Raw genomic sequence first — 17,163 nt, forward strand, 5'->3', positions numbered from 1 at the left:
TAGCTGGGGCGGCACCATCGCCTGCCTGAGGTCTTTGCGTATGAGTCAAACTACGTCATCAGCAGGGCTAAATAAAACAACAGTGCACACCAGTACCTTTTAAAAAGTTTAATTTTCCCCAAGTATAAAATAAAAACAAAAATACAAGTAAGATTGAGAAAACCGAAACATTTTTAGGGAACCACAAGCATGCACAACGTACAAGTTTGAGTTAAAAGTAAATCAGTTTCATTGGCCGAGCTGAATGGATATCCTTCTGTTGCATTTTAAACAGAATAAACAATTTACAACACAAGGAAAAAATGCTGCTGTTAGGCCAATTGATTCTTGTTATTTATCTTTCAAGAGTAATTTTGTATCACAATATTTTAAATTGCACAACTAAATGGAATACAACTCAATAATGAGATTTATGAGATTACGAGTTGCGTGACATAATGATAGACACTCCCTCAAGCCAATGACAACTGCTGTTCTCAACGCCGCCTCCTGTCCGGGCTCCTGCTGCGTCTCCGACCACCAGTCCTGTGAAAAGACAAAGCGCTGTTATTGGACAATTATAAGTGGTGTGTTCTACTATACACATGTTTTAAATATATAAATCATTTAGATCACACATCACTTGTATCTGGAGAGCTTTAATAGTTATGTACTCATAACTGTAAAAGACAGACCAACACCACTCTCACCTTCTCTTGTTCTTGGGGGGCCCTCTGACAAATCCCCAGTCAACACTGATAGGCTGACCCATCATGTCCTGAGCATTGAGCCCCTCCATGGCTGCCTGGGCTTCTTTGTAGGTCTCATACTCCACCAGAGCATATCCCTAGAAGCAGTTGGGAGGACAGCGTGTGAGTTATTTATGGCATCACTGCTGTGGAATATGGTAGCATTTCACAATTCAAGTGTACAATACAGCATAACTCTTGGGGCGGATTAATATTATGCTGCTGAGACAAGCGTAGGATAACTGGGGAAGCAATTTAAAAACATGGCATTATAGCGTAGTAACTTTTATAAATGTAAGTCTCCTAAGCATTTAGATGGTGAAACACCTTGTGATGGGCATCCACTGCACTCACTGACGTTTCACAGGCAAATATTTTGGTCGGGATTTGACATTTAAAACAATGCTGCCACCTTGTGGATTTGACGAAAGTTGAAGAGTGGTTGTACATTGAACAACCAAAAGACAATAGGTAAATGTGTGAACATAGCGTACTCAGAACAGGAGAAGAGTCACTACTGATGGCTCTGAAGATTTTCTATTAAATCAGCTTAGATTTACCATCATATTTATTCCCAAAAAGGCCTCTATTAAAACAAAGTCATTTAAAAACCTCACACGGTTCAACATCCGTCCATCAGTTCAGTGCACTACAAATAACCAGTTATATCAATCAGGTAAAAATAACATACGTGGCCGTTACTGCACAGAAGTGGCCTTTAGCCAGTGTCAATTAAAAACATACAATTAACAGTAACCGGTGTGCATCGACTCAATGTGAACCGTGAGCTTGATGGATATCGTTCTCACCTTGAGGTAGCCCGTTCTGCGGTCGAGGTTGAGATGCAGGTTCTTAATTTCCCCAAACTCTGAAAACTTGTCATGGATGTCTTCCTCAGTGGCTTCCTCGTGTACACCTGTCACAAAAAGGATCCAGCCCTCCACGGCTGCAACGGGACAAAGACGAGCAAAGGCGTCAGGCTCAAACAATACAGCAAACAGCTCTTTTAACAAACTACTGATAAGTAGAGGTGCGACCACTAAAACTCTCATTGCATGCAAAAAGTACCAATAAGTGTGTCTAACCAATATAAAGTATTCTATGAGTTGGGATTAAATTTGAAGCTGCACACTTTGAGAATAAAAAAAATATTCAAACTGCCCGTTTTTCATTTACATATGAATATAAACTGCAATACTTACATCTCTGAGGGCCTGGCTCATCCCCGTCCTGCTCCACAGTATCATAGTCCTCCTTGATTCTGGATCTTGCTCCCTCCTCTGCAAGCAGCGAGACAGACAAATACTTTACACTGCTGACTAGCAAAACAATCTTTATCAAAAACACTGCAGTAAGAGATTACATGAACATATCCAAAACGGTGGTAACTCACCTGAGCCGAAGCCTCGTCCTTTCCTCTTCTTGGCTTTCTCCTTTAACTTGTGGATGCTCTCTGGGGATGAACAGTTGAATAAATTAAAATCTTTGCACACCAACTGTGTTAACAACAATATCACGTTGTTCATTTTATGAGACTTAACTCTGGATGACCCTTTACTAGGGTAACACATAGTGGTATTGAACTATGTTATTGGTGCATCTGGACGCCACTTAAGCCATTAGCTTACGTTATAGAAAAGACTGAACTAGCGTGCTAACGGCAGCTAACAACACGCTACGTGGGCTCCGAGTTTTAACAATGGCAAGTATGTAAAACAAGCCTGCACCGCAGGAAAAAAACATTACAATATTTATTTTAAAAAGGGACCTAAAGAGTTTATAACAACTTCTTATCTTACATGAAGAGCTGTGAACCGGTGCGTTGTTAGCGTAATGTTAGCTTGTTAGCATGTATCAGGCCTGCTAGCACGCAGTTAGCGTTGGTAGCATTTACATCCACGGCTATTTTAAAGTAGAACTCGAGATCTACACGTCGTTTGGACGCCGGCGCCGTGGACCACTTGCCACCTGTTGGTGTATATATTAGTATTACCATCACCATCCTCATCCATAGGAAAGTCCTCGCCTCCCGCTTCATGAAGATCCAACACGTCCGCCATGATGCCTGTATGTGTGGTGTGAGAGCGCGGCGGAACAATGCAACGCAGGTATGCAGACAGGATGTTGTCGGGAGGTTTCTTCTTCGACGTTTATCGGCACTTGGCGAACTAGTCATTCTTTACATTGCCGCCATCTACTGGCCAGGCTTGGGTAATGTGAACTATTGTGAAAAACATGGACATTAACCTACTTACTTTTTTTAATGTAAATTAAGAGTTTTCCGCCTCCTCAGACATGGAAAGGACATACACGCATACCAACGAACATATTCCTAAAAATTGTAGTTAAATGCTGCAACGCGAATGGATGCCGCATTATTCAGACGTCATTTAAACAATGGTAGAAATAATCATTAGTTAATATAGTCCTAAGTAAATAGTTAAATACTAGTTTGACCTCAACCAACTAAAATAGTGAAATATGATCAGATTATCAAATTATTATGATGTCTAACAGTATGTCTGGACATGTCTCTGCATTGATTTGAAATGTAATTCATTTAATTATATTCTCCCGATTACTGGTACGTCATCATCTACTAACATCGCACTGTATACGTGCAACAGAATATTTTTACAGTGGTATTATCAGCCTCTTATTATTTAAATGATTTATCTGGGTACATCCTCCACCAGTTGTTGTTTACCCACACAGACTAATGCATGTTGTGGACACTCAGGGGGGGACATGTCATTTGACCCCCATCTGGTGGTGTGTTGGATCATAATGCAATGGAGATTGCAAAAAAAATTGCCCCCATCTTAAAACATGTGCTGAGCGTGTGCTGGATGTACGCAGTAGAAGACAAGCATGTTGTTTCAGTCAGAAGATTCTGTTATGGACTAAGCCGCTGATGCGAGATCAAAACATTTTTGACCGCTTGAAATATTCTCAAACATGATTGAAAATGCCCCTGAAATACCACGTTAAGATACCAGGCCGTAGAAGAAAATTCCATCTTTTGATATTATACATGGAGGACTTTTGACATTCAGAGATTTGCGCAAGAATGGCATTTTTCATTAATTGCTAGGAAAGCCCATCTTTGTCAGTATATCTGGGAGAGCGACACATCCTCAGAAGATCACAGGTCTCTGGACTGTAAAGTGGTCACAATACAATATTGACAGGAGTCTCCCCTGGCCTGTCACACCAAATTCATAGAATTCAACTTACTTACTTTGCTTCAGGAATATGCATTTTGTAAATGTATGCAAATAACACATATGTAATACTCCCTGCAACAAAAATGGCTTGATTTTTCTTGAAAAAACCCATGGAATGGTTGATAACAGTGGATCCCTTGTTTTTGTTAAATATTTCACCTCACTTTAAACAGATTCTACTACATCTGAGAGATGCAGTCCAGTGGCCAATGTTAAAGCTACTTTAACTGTAAACTTTGCCAAAGCAAGCCTTGGAGGTTTTAGGTGAAAAGCAGCAATTTGCTGCTTGGCTTGCTTTGTTGCCATGGCAATCCAAAACTACTATTAAATGAAAAACATGGATCAATATATGAATGAAGGGAAAGCATAACAGTTGTTAGAAATTATAGTTTGCCACATTAGTTGCTGATAATCCAACAACAAACGTAGGCAACACGTTTGGTGTCAGAAATATTCATTCTGAATGGTTGCATTAATGCAAATTAGATGTCAAACAAAGCACACCAGAGGAAAAAAAAACTTAACACAATCAACGCAATGTTCCTGTGAAGTCTGATTCTGAGAAGACCAAGAAAGTCTCACGAATCCCGTTGTCAAACCGGGACTGTAATGTTCTGTCGAGGGGAAGAAAAACAAATGGGTGACCTGGTTTCCACTGTGACATGGCAGGCACACGGTGTGATAACACAAAGGACAAAAACAGAACACAACCTGTTTTGTACACTCAAAGAATTGCAAATGAAGTACACATGTCAACCAATTATTTGATTAATTGTCGTATCAGTGTGTGGTGACGCACGCGGGCACCGCGGTATCTCTCCGTGTCCTTTGTGATGCGGTTATCTGTAGATTCTTTACATACAGTTCAGCGTTGCTGATTGGATGAAGTGTGAGTACCTCTGTCCCCTCCTCTGACCCTCTGTTTAATAGATGTACCATCATTATAAAATACACAAACAGGGCGCACAGAAAAATAAGCTCAGGGCTCAAAATACACTCATTTGTTGAGAAGGTAGAAGATAAGATAATAACTCACACACATAGTCACACAACAGTATAGTGAGTAATAGGATATATATTTGGATATGTCATTTATATATCGGTAACTGACCGTGTTGATATGTGCAGTTGTGGAGAATCGCATCTATTAATGAAGTAAAAGTGGAAGAATCAAACAAATGGAAGTAAATAATTGTACTTAGAAATAAAGGGAAGAAACCTCCACTCACAGTTTGGACTTTGTTGTTTCCGTGTGGCAGCTATAAAGCATCAAGGTTCACCCAATTCACAGAATGGACTTATCTGCACCTCTTTTTGTTTGACATGATGACATCGTGATTAGTTGTGATTAACTCATCCCGTGCGGCAATAAAAGCCTCGTTCTCCCCGACGGAAGGCACAGTTAGCTCAGAGAACCCCAGGATTTAAGGTAAGTCTCCTGCTGGTCGCTGGTTCCCTTCGTGATTCTGACCCTCTGTGTGAATCGATCTTATGTTTGACTACCTTGTTATTGTCTTTTCTGCAGCTTTCCTTCTTATCCCAACAACCCTTTAACCTTTCACCCCCGGTTTGCTTTTGCTCCTCTGCAGCCATGAACTTCTCCAACATCGCCGCTCTGGTCCTCGTGCTGGCCGTTGCCCATGGTGAGACGCAGGCCGTAGTCACCAAAGGTCAGAGGGCCTTTGAGTTAAATTCAGTGGCTAAAGAGGAGTGAATGTGTGTTCGCAGGCACGCAGGCCGGATCACTGGTGAGGCGCGACGCGCAGTCCGAGTTGGACAAGATCACCAAGCTCATCAACGACATGTCGGCAGGCCTCTCCAACGCAACCCAGGAAGTGGTGGAGAAGATCAAGACTCTGGAGATGTCCAACACTGCCCAGTAAGTGTCAGCTGGGCTGTTAAATTCTCAGTCGGTGTTTCTCAAAGTGATGCCGCTCCACCTTCTGCCGGGATGCGGTGACTGTGACGAGGATGTGAGCGACATGTTGTAGGACATGGAAATGCTTCAAGCATAGACTTAGGATGTAAATTACAGTATTAAATGTATAGTTTAATTGCTCTTAAAATAATATGGCCAAATGTCAAACAGAAGTTACAAACGTTTTATATTTTATATTTTTTATATTAAGGTAAATCTGTTTTTATTTTAACATTTAGTTTTATTAATTGAGAACGCCTGACACCGCCTGGCTATATTGTGCTAATAAAATACTCTATTATGATGGTAAAATATATGTAAAACATGAGGCTAAAGGCTCATCACCTCTTTGGATAATAAATGTGTTTCTTTTTACATGAACTCAAAATATCGCCACCTAAAACCAGAACAGTCACGACTCCTGACAAATTTCCAGACATTTTTCGTTCATTTTTCTTTATTCAAATGAAAACGTCAGGAAACAAGGCAGCGTTGATTAACAGAATAATGCCCCCCAACCCCCACCCTCCCCTCACAGGACTTACATGGAGGACAGCAGGTCCCAGATTCAGCCTCTGGTGGACAAGGTCCAGGCCGAGGCCGCCAAGCTGCAGGAGCAGGTCAAGCCCTTCGTCAGCGACATGGAGGAGCAGATCAGGCCCGTGATGGAAAACTTCCAGACTCAGGTGAAGCCTCTGGCCGACAACTTCCAGGCGCAGGTGAAGCCTCTGGCCGACACTATGATGAAGATCTTCCAGCAGCTGATGGACCGGACCAAGGCCCTGCCCGCCCCCCAGTGAATGTGTCGCTCTCTTCTCTGTCTTTAAGCCATTTTACATACATGTCGCCATTAAAGCGGTTTGAAAATGATCCTTTTCACGTATTATTTGCTTCGACTTGTGCAAGTAAATATTTGATTTTCTATCTGAGTAGAGAAATTCATTTGTGAAAAGCCAAAGGGGCACAATCTGATATTATAGCGCAATCTGATGAGAGTTACTTATTGAAGTGGAGGTCGCTATCAAAGTTACCTCTGACCTTTGGGTCAATTGTGTTTTCCATCATTTGTGGTTCAATATTCTGAAGTAGGCTGTCAAACAGTTTGGAGTCATAACATCGGATGGATGAGATCAACTCAGATAGATGGATGTATTGACTCGAGGCCAATAATTACCCTAATATCAGAATGACATCTGAAGGTGCTCGGCATCACGATTTGAGAGAAAATTCGCAGACATGTCGTGAGTTCCAGCTTCTGTCTCAAAGCAGCGCGGGAGACAATGACTTGTTGTCGGTTTAACAACAAAACAACAAAATCACTAGTCTTCCATGCTGCCATGGACTCCCTCATCCAGACAGTATTTTCCCTCCCAAATACCGGCGCAAAATCGTTCTAAAATTCATTATTTTAAATCTGAACTTGTGAAAAGTCGACCTCGAATGGACTAATTTGATAATTACCTGGAGGACGGAAGGATACGCATGAACCTTCTCAAAGAAACGCATGGTACTCCTTCTCTCTATTGTAAAGCTCTCCCTACACATTCTCTCCAGCTCCGTTGCCAGGCTACGTGTCTTACTCAAGGTGGTCTCCTCGAGCGGAAGCACGAGCCCGTGGGGCGGAGGGAGGGCTGGAGGAGCGGCGGACAAAAACCTCCGCAGCTCTCCTTCAAGCCCGACTTCGCTTCGCACCCGCCAACGCCTCGGTCGAAGGCCGAGGCCTTTCCGCCGCGGAGGAACTGGCAGTGCCGAGCGGCCTTCTCCTTGTGCTCGCCGAGATTAGACGAGTCGTCGGGCAAACTGTCACGGGAGCGTCTGTTAAAAGTGCTCAAAGCCACATTGGAAAGATGGAACACTTGCAGATGCTGCACTGCTTCGATCCCTGCACTCGTCTGTATGGGAACTGCCTCATTATGCTACATCATTTTGCACGTTCAAAGACAAGAATATTCAGAATCTTGCATCTTAATATCCTGTTGAATGCCCCCCCCCCTTTGCCTGAGCATTGTATCCATAAACAATAACTCCTACATAAACATATACATATATTTGCAGTGTGCTGCACCGTCCAAACCACGCACAAAACATGTAGTTCCTCTACCTTGAAGAGGGGAACCAACAGCTCTGTGTGAACCGGCGGAGGGTTCGGGGCGTTCTGGAGGAAGGACGAGGCTCGGAGCTCAGGGTCATCAGCGGGATCCGAGACGGAGGGGAAACTCCTGCTCGCTGGCTGTGGTTCAGGTCCCTGTGCTGTGTTTTTATGAGCGTCAGTGTTAATCAGTTCGATGTCAGTTTGACTCAGCTGTCAGTCAGCGACGAGTAGTGGGACGGTGAAGAGAAAGGACGCTGCGAGCGCGTTAATAGGCTTTCCACTTCAGAATTCTAAAGCTCTGCTACACTCATTCAGCCAAGTGGTTGTCTTTATCCTAAAGATATTCAATCCCACATTGTCCAACGCGCCCACGGCTTCCAGGTGAAGTCCACGGTCAATGGGGATCAATACTGTAATATTAATAGTGTTTTGGACACACAGTCGGTTCCTCACTGGCACTTTGCCATTTTGTTAATGCTTCAGTGGGACACAGATGATGGACGCATTCAAATAGTGAATGCATGTAGAAGTGCATATGTAGATATACCAACATGTTAAATACCCAAATGACCACGTGTTTCATTAATTACACACAGCATACTCAGCGTAGATGAAGTCGCTGCCGTCAGTCCGTCCACTGGCTTCATACACATTCTTGTAAAAGAATAAAGGAATAAAAATACATATATTCTTCAATCTGTCGTGTGGCTCGCTGAACAAAACGCCACATTCACAACTCTGCATTTACGTGCAGATTTTTGAAGAATTTCTTTGCATTGTAAAACTGATTCCTACTGATTATAAATCCTCACCATGAGTGCAGAAGATGACAAGTATTTACTGTGTTTTCATCTCTCCACACACTACAGGCAGCTGTGTGTGTTTGTGTACCGCAAAGACATATTGGAACCTGATCTGCATGTTTGTGTGCGCACATTACTACAACACAGCCAGGGCGGTGTGTGTGCCGGTCTAAGGTGTGCGTGTTGTTGGATAACCGCTGGTTTGTGTTGAGTTTTTAAATACAAATGTGTGTGTCATAAATACTTTGAGACGATTGAGACATTTCGACGTGTAGTCTGAGGCTAAAATGCAGGGACGCGGCGTCGCAATGCACCGGGTGTACAACTGAAAATCAATCAGAGAAAAAGGTGACACTGACAGACATTCAGCAATTATATCTGAAAGAAGAAATCGACGTCTTTGGATCCGCAGAGCAAAATCTCTGCAGTCATCTTGACAAAAGGGCGATGCAGAAATCCTCAGACAAAACAATACAATATATAACTCAGCATGAAAGAAACAAGATTAATCTGAAGGTAAAATTGTTGCCACTTACCATTTCTGAATCGGGCACATGGGGTCATCCACGAGGGCGTTGATTGGAGGCGCGCAAGAAAAAAAGCTATTTTAACTGCACAGAAAGAAAGCAGAGTCTTAATAAAGAAAAGAAAAAACTAAAGGAAAAAAATGATAATATCTGCTGAAAGAAAAGACGCTAGAAGGGACCAATCTCTAACAGGCAGCGGCTAAAGACAGTCTGTCTGCGTCGGCCAGTGCAGAACACTGATAGATGTGTTTTTGCTGCCACGGGTTATGTTTTTACTCAGAACTGATGGACAGACAGCCCCCGTGCACACAGGTGCTATTCAAGGAAACTGTGTAAAAGTGACGTCACTGGGAAAGATCTAGCCCACAAACCTCTTCAATCCTCAGGTCCCGCCCACTACATGTCGCTCTCTTCATATTTTTCCCGTTTTATCATTTTCTCTCTCTCTCTCTCTCTCTCTTCATCTCCACCTCTCTCCTTTCTCTCTTTTTCTCTCTTCTCTCTTTGGCTGCCTGTCTTTTTTTTTGTTTTATCCCTATTAGTTTTTTCTTTAAAGTGCATTTCAACAAACTATGAAGCCGACTCACAAAAAATCTTTTTATTTCTGTTTCAGTTCCTGTTCATTTCACTTGCGTACACACACACTCCTACACACACAGCATAGAGGGAATGCGCTACGCTGTATGAATCGCTCACTTTTCACTTTGCTGAATGCACATTATGCTCCGAAACGTCTCCACCGCTCCGCTGTTCAGTGTTTCTTTTGCAAATGCACGGAGCTCCTGATGGGAAACCACCAAATGAAGCTTCGCCCCAAATTTTCATAGCCCTCCAATTTGGAGCGCGGCCGTCTCTCTCCGTCTCTAATGCTGAAACACCACTTTGTGAAATTACAGTACAATTTTGAAAAGTAGAAACAGGCAGCAGGCAATTCAGGTGCTCAACCTCGTCAACAATGGAGTGCCGGCCTTGGTGATGGTTGCTAGGTGACGGAGGAAATACAATGGCCTCCTCTGAAACCAAAGGCCCTTAAGTGGACTGACAGGAGTGAAATCACACACAAACACACGCACACACACACGGACACACACAAAATAGTGCGATGGAGGGAAAAGGAGAGTGTAAGTGAAGCTGTGCACCGCTGTGTGTGTAGAAGCTCGACTGAATTGGAAATATTGCTGTTGCTGTTTGGAACATAAGGAGGGATTCGGCTGAATAGGAGTGAATCATTTTATTTTTTTATTTCTTTAGCAAGACGCCAGCAAAAAAAAAAAAAAAAAACTAAAAAGACAGGCCATGTGAGAAGCTGTGGGCCATAAGCTGTTGCTTCATTAGTGCATTGGATAATTACGTTGTGTGGCCCTTTTTTTGTTTTGTTCCTCCACACAGTGCTCGGGACAACCCGATAGTGGTAGATAATGTTTCAGAAGGAGCAATGTATTGACCAATCACATGGTCAACAGAAGATGCTGACGTCTGGCAGCTCGTCTGCGGATCCATCTGTCGCTTCTCGGTGGCCGTGCATCAATCCGTTCCTGAACATCCAGCCCGCCACTAGTCCGTCCGTCCAACCCACCGGCCGCTGAAACCACCTGTAAACGGTCGAAGCGCAGGGACGGAAAAGAGCGGAACACCACCCTCAAGGTTTGGACGGGCAGTTTTGGACTCTGTGAATCCGCCAAACGCCTTTTTTATTTGTCATTTTGGTTGATAGGAGAAATATTAAGCAAAAGGTCCCTCGTTTGGCAGGTGGATGTGTATACTTTTATCCAGCAACACATTTCTGAAGAAAACAATCCAGCGGTAAAATGAAGCCTAATTCCAGGTAAATAACAAATACACTGCTTCCTGTGGAGATGACAACTGCCGCTGTGTACTTTTGTAGCCGCCCAATCAGACGAGAGCACTTTGCCAGGCGCTGCTTGACTGAAAATAATAATTTAACATGTTTATTTCCCCCTCCCGACAACCTGAAGCATTATTCTGTAGCATAAACGTGAGCCCTTTGGTGAAAATAACCTCACTAAATGCCTATTGTTAGCGGGGGGGGGGGGGGGTTATCAAAAACATTACAAAAGGTGCATTTGGGAACGAGGCCCCGGGTGGCATCTTAATTTCTTTAACAACACGTCACACAACTTGGACGCGCAGCTCGGATAATTGAAGCCACACAATAAGCGATAAAGTGAGTCGCCGGACGCACGCTGACCCTTTGAGATTTTTTAACAACCCCTAAAAATACTAGCGTGGCCGCATCTCTCTGAAATACTCCCCCCTTCCCCTTCAACCCCCCCTCCTCCCTCCCCTCCCTCCCCTCACCCCCCACACATCTCCCTCATCTGCCAGAGAGAAACTGAAGCACCTCTTCAGGCCACTGCTATTATTTGCTCCTTTCGGGGCCCCGGCCCCCTGAAGTACTGCACTCAGTTAGGACCTGTAATGTAGATTCCATTTTAGCTGCTATTAGGCCTCATCCGTTAGAGCGGAGCGGCCTGTTCGCTACTCCTCCACTGCTCTCTCTCCCTCCTCCTCCCCCTCCTCCCCCCCTCTGCTTTCCGTTCTTCCTTCCCTCCACTCTTCCTCTCGTCCCTCCTCGCTCCTTCACCCATCTGCCCTCCTATCCCATCCTGCCATCTCTCCACTCCAGCACTCATCTGACCCCCCCCCCCCCCCCCCCCCCCCCCGCGCCTCTGTCCTCCCTCCCGTCCTCCCTCCATGCACTCCGCTCCACTCTCCATTCCCGGGCCGCGCCCCCCCCGGGGGAGCCATGCAAACTGCTTATTCAACAATCGGCCGCCATAAAGATATGTAATGACATTTTGGAAGGCAAAGAGGCCTGTGTGGTTTTTAATTCATATTTAATGGCTGTCAGGCTAAATAGCCCACTATCCTAAATGGGGGGGAGAGACTGCTGCTCCTCCACTTAAGACTGAGGGCCGTCTGCCCGCGGAGGTCTGCTGGCTGTCCAGCGCCGCTGCCTCTTTCTGGTTGTTCTGCTTCAGGGCTCCCAACACAAAACGCGAGCCGCTGGAGCGTTAAAGTTTGTAGAGAATAATATTTATATTTATATATATCACAACACGATGAAATAATTCCCTAATGAACACAAAAGGGCTTTGCGTGTAAGGATTAACTCAGGTGATGACCGGCTGTTGGGTCTTTTTATAAACTACTTCCACACCTCCGCTCACTGGTGACGGCACTGGATGAGACGCGCCCTCCCAGCAAAACCCTCAGGAGGAGTGAGGTGGGAAGGGAGAGGGCGCAGTGGTCCCGACACTTTATTACATCACTGAACGTTTTTACCGTGTAAACAATGCAACATAAACATCAAGAAACACACTGAACACATGAGGACATCGACACAGTCTCCTGATTGAACATCCAGAACAGCAGATGAATTCTCGTTCATCATTCATGGAATAAAAAAAAATCAAATCTAAAAATTACAAATATTTCATCATATTATTATTATTTCATTATTATTATTTATTCTGTTGGGCAGTTTGATTTATAACTAACATTCCGTGTGTGTGTAAAATGCTCATAGCATAAAGCTCTACATGTGGTGGAGCAAAAAGCACTGAAATGTGGTGGCGGAGCATCAAACGGATGAACCAAAATGTTCTATTCCTGAACACGCATGCGCCGTACGGTTACACCAAATACATCATTCCGGAAGGTCTGCCATTACTTTGGCTTCTACTTTCAAACCACTCTGATTATTTGTTTACCCCAAAATTGATTGTGATTGCTGTGAGCCATTAGAAATGAACTCATAACTATCAGAGTCATTATGTTGGCTTTAGTAGTTGCTCTTGTCGACGTACAATAGGTAAGTAGGTAGTTGTTCGGTTCCGTAATTCGGCAGGAAGTCTCTTTTCAGGCTGGGTTCCGTGCCTTTTACCTTCCGTTCTGCTCCTCAGGGGGAAATTATTAGCCATTATTTTCTGAATCGTCCACTTTTCATGTGCTCCTCTGCACCAGCTCATTTCCTTTCCATACAAGCTAAGTCACCATATCTCCTCGATATTCACCATTATGAGTTGACTCAGTCCACAAAATGAGGCTTTTATATGTCAACCATTGGATGGATTGCCTCTGTCCACACGAGCCCTGAGGATTAAGACGTTGGACTGCGTGTGGACAGTCGTCTCTTTTGCCGGTTTAAGAACGAAATGGTCTCGAGGACATCGACACAAAGTCAACCAGGACCCTTTTTAGTCACGTAGAATTAACCGCCCACAAAGTCCGACAATTCAAAAACTAAAGTCGACAGGAAACGGAGATGCAGCCTCCAGGCTGAGAGAAAGACCGGCTTTCACCGGATGATTTAAGCTACCACAAACGGGCCGGTCTTAAAACCACCAGGGCCATTTGTCATTTTAGATTGAACATTCATACTAACATGTTCACACCGGGGGTCCTGCACCAATGTCTTCAAGAGGAACGGAGGGACAGCCTCGCCGTTTGAGGAGAACTCGCAGCTGCGTGGTCAATCGGACTCATGTTCGTGAAACAGCAATTGATTAAGTGTTAGTCCAAGTTAATTACAGATTACGCAAATACCCGGTACTCTAAGCCATGATCAGACCGCTCTCTGCAGCCGACGGACGTAACGGACAGTGAACCAGCCAATGGCTGACCAGCTGCATCACCAGCAGCATTAAGTCATCGTCATGAAACAGAAGACCTGGGGGCGGGGGGGGGCGAAACGGGGGATCATCGCAACTGCAAAATATTGATGCCCCGGCTGCCTGGTATCATTTCTTTTTTTTTTTTTTTTTTTAGGAGTCCAGGCGCTGAAATGTAAATAAATCTATCGGGCCAAGGAGCTGGGGGCTCCAGTTACCACTCCTAACAATCAAGAGGCTTTTCATGCTGCCCTGGAGGGCCATTCCTGTAACGCTAGTACGCTGGCGAGAGAGCCACAAATCATCCTCCCTCCCTCCCTCCCTCCCTCCTCCCCCCGACCCCCCCTCCCTCCTGCAGCTTCTTCTTCTCTTCTTCTTTTCTCTCCCGATTTTCCTCTTTCACTCGCACAAACACGCCACTGTCCTCATTTTCCTCTTCAGCCTTCCTAGCACGTCTCTTTTATTCCTAATACTCTTCATCACAATCCCCTCATGCTTCCTGCTCTCCCACGGCGCCGTCTTTATACTCTCGCTCCCGCTCTTTGGTTCTCCACAGCTCCTGGCCGCCCGTCAGTGAAGCTCGCGCTCCGGTAAAATGAAATACTAGTCTTACAACCACATTTATCAAGCTCTCAAACATCATGTCAGCTTTTAGAAAAACACCCATCCACGTGTCGCACGTGTAAGAATATGGTGCGAGATGTGTTGCTCACACCATTCTATATATATTGCTCACTTTCATCTTTTGCTCTCAGCAGTTGGTGTTTTTTGTACGTCAAGGAGAGATTGATTGGAAGGTTCCTCATTTTGATGTAGATGATGATGATGATGCGTTATCATCATCATCTGGGGGGTCAAATGTGATGGGTCAGAGGGACAGTTTAGTTTTTTAGAAAAATGTTGAACATTACAACGTGCAGTGTCCTTTCTCTCGTCCCAGGAATCTCTTAGTTTTCTTTCATTCTCAGGCTTTTTGGATAACAACAGGAAGTTATTTATTTTAGCTTGATTTGTTTGTCTTCTGTCAGTGTCACAATCTCAGGAACGCTGGTTTGGACCAGATAAAGAAAAAGCTGAGGAGGAGGCAGCGAGTGGATTCACAGTTGGGCTTCCACGAACAGGCCAGAAGACAGAAGAAAATGGAACAAAGACCACCATTGAAACAAGAGAAACACACAAAGCCTAAATACTCAGGGAGAGGATGGTTGATGATGAGGGATTGATGGTTGGGCTGGTTTAGAACAGGAGACATCAGGGAGAAGGACAGGAAAACACCTGAAGGGAAGACGCCTCAACAAAAGGTGAACATCGAAATAAAACGGACTACATGGAAAAAGACTAATTTAGACCCGTAGAACACGTCGCCATTGTGGATACCACGGTAGTTGCAAATAAACAGCGGGAAGATTCACTTGATCATCCATCAGCTCAACCCCCGCGGCACCGTATCCTCTTGCCAGCTGTCCGCTTTGTGCGGTTTACACTACACAACTCTTTTGTGGCGCGGGAATAGATTTGCTTTTAAAGACAGCGTGCTCTTTGGACGACATTTCAGGCGATGTAGGTGATGGTGAGGAGGTTTTGTTTGGAGGTGAGAAAGGAGGGTTTTTTTCACGGCCACTGAGTCGTATTGATTGAAAAGAACTTTACAAACCTCCCTGCACACATCATCAATTAGGGCACTACAAGTGTTACTTGCGGCCTGTTTAAGCATCACGAAGACACAAGTGTTGGACGTGGATGACTCCTTATTCTAGGCTTCACGCAGCTGCCGTGTGTAGCTGAGTGGTGATGCTGTCTTCGTCCTCTGATCAATGATGGCCTGATCTTGGCATCGATTCCCTCGGGCCGAGCCTCCGGGACTCGCCCTGTTCTGTTCTGACCCGGTCACTCAGGTCACGGCCGCAGTTTGGACTGATGGCGGCAGAGGTCAATACTCAGCGGGTAAACATGAAAACGGGACACCAGGAGAGATAAGGCTCAATGATTTTTCTGAAAAATCCATCGGGATGGTAGAGTTGGAGGCCATTCAGACTCTCGTTTATCACATAGTAATTACTGCGGGTTGCCAGAATAAACATTTTTATGCAAACCCGATCTAGTAAGTTGTTTTCTCTTCACGATCAATAATCAAGACATTGTGTTTACAGAAGTAAGTCTCTTCCCCGGGGTTACAATTTCACCCAATGCCATACAATATAAGGCAATTGCTGCCTTTAAATTATTCATTTAACATTTACATACAACATCATAATATATAAGTGGACACTTTGGCAACTGTGTTAGAGTTTAAAATGTATTTAAATTGACCTTATATACATTTTCTGTGGAACATCTGACATTGTAACCGGTTGAATCTGTACATTTTCCATTGATGGCCAAGTTACTCCATATATTTATCTGTATTATACCCACAATCAAGCGGTCAGAGTTGAGCTGTTGCTCCCTCGTGCCAAAAAGAGCCAGTTGAGGGAGTATGGACCTTCATACAGAATGTGTCCCGGACCTTTTCAAGTTCTCCGGGGACGTCCAACCAATAAGGAGGACCGAGCCAGATCCAGAACATGCAAGACTGGTTTTACGTACACCTCAGGGTTCCCCGGGAGGAGCTGTTCATTGTTATCGGGGACAGGGACCTTTGGAATCCTGTGCTTAACGTTCTGCCCCGGCAACCAGCCCAGGATAAGTGGAAGATAATGGTTGGATAGCTATAACTATACATGACACAGAACACACACGATGAGCTAAAGAACGCTGTTGAGAGCAGGATTTTGTGGTGATTGGCTTCTGTCTGGGTTGGAAGTGAGCTTGAGCCACATGACACAATCTGACATCGTGGGATTTGATATTTTTACGACCCCATGCGTGTTCCTGGTCCTTTGACGCAGAAACCATCCACCATCAATTTACTGTAATAACAGGCATCTGGTGGGCCACCTCTGCCACCCTGGTGACCTATCCCCATCAATCCTGCCAGAACGGCTGCTTTATAGCCCCCTTCTAGGAGCGACCTTGATGGGACAAGGCTCCGCCTGAACGAGGAGCAGCCAAAGGGAGACGTCTGGTTGATGAATCGCAACGTTGCCCAAGGGTTATTGGTCATGTTCTTGGTCAGTACGCTCACTAATTAAATCATCATCCAGTCATTCGTGCTGTTCAGGGTCTGCATCGCTCCAATTACGCTAGTCAGGACATTGCTAATTACTGCGCCGATAAGGGTGCTTAAAAGCTGTG

General features: G+C 44.6%; 2 protein-coding genes across 4 annotated transcripts; one reads left to right on the forward strand and one right to left on the reverse strand.

The window, feature by feature from the left end:
- Window positions 1-93: 93 nt before the first annotated feature.
- rbm8a (RNA binding motif protein 8A) lies at window positions 94-3,023 on the reverse strand. 2 transcript variants are annotated; one of them, XM_040165928.2, is made up of 6 exons: window positions 2,728-3,023; window positions 2,122-2,181; window positions 1,931-2,008; window positions 1,538-1,674; window positions 690-826; window positions 94-525 (listed from the first exon to the last, which is right to left on the reverse strand). In XM_040165928.2, the coding sequence occupies exons 1-6, from the start codon at window positions 2,786-2,788 to the stop codon at window positions 477-479; spliced, it is 522 nt and encodes a 173-aa protein (XP_040021862.1). In that variant the 5' UTR covers window positions 2,789-3,023; the 3' UTR covers window positions 94-476. The 2 variants fall into 2 exon arrangements, with proteins under 2 accessions (XP_040021862.1, XP_040021861.1); XM_040165927.2 differs by having other exon boundaries at window positions 2,722-2,995.
- A 1,899-nt stretch (window positions 3,024-4,922) lies between these two features.
- On the forward strand, window positions 4,923-6,743 carry afp4 (antifreeze protein type IV). 2 transcript variants are annotated; one of them, XM_040165929.2, is made up of 4 exons: window positions 4,923-5,384; window positions 5,481-5,598; window positions 5,684-5,834; window positions 6,412-6,743. In XM_040165929.2, the coding sequence occupies exons 2-4, from the start codon at window positions 5,547-5,549 to the stop codon at window positions 6,671-6,673; spliced, it is 465 nt and encodes a 154-aa protein (XP_040021863.1). In that variant the 5' UTR covers window positions 4,923-5,384; window positions 5,481-5,546; the 3' UTR covers window positions 6,674-6,743. The 2 variants fall into 2 exon arrangements, with proteins under 2 accessions (XP_040021863.1, XP_077950700.1); XM_078094574.1 differs by having other exon boundaries at window positions 5,288-5,384; window positions 5,545-5,598.
- The last annotated feature ends 10,420 nt before the right edge of the window (window positions 6,744-17,163 follow it).

The sequence above is a fragment of the Gasterosteus aculeatus genome, chromosome 20, assembly GCF_964276395.1.
Source record: "Gasterosteus aculeatus chromosome 20, fGasAcu3.hap1.1, whole genome shotgun sequence".
Classification (NCBI taxonomy): domain Eukaryota; kingdom Metazoa; phylum Chordata; class Actinopteri; order Perciformes; family Gasterosteidae; genus Gasterosteus; species Gasterosteus aculeatus.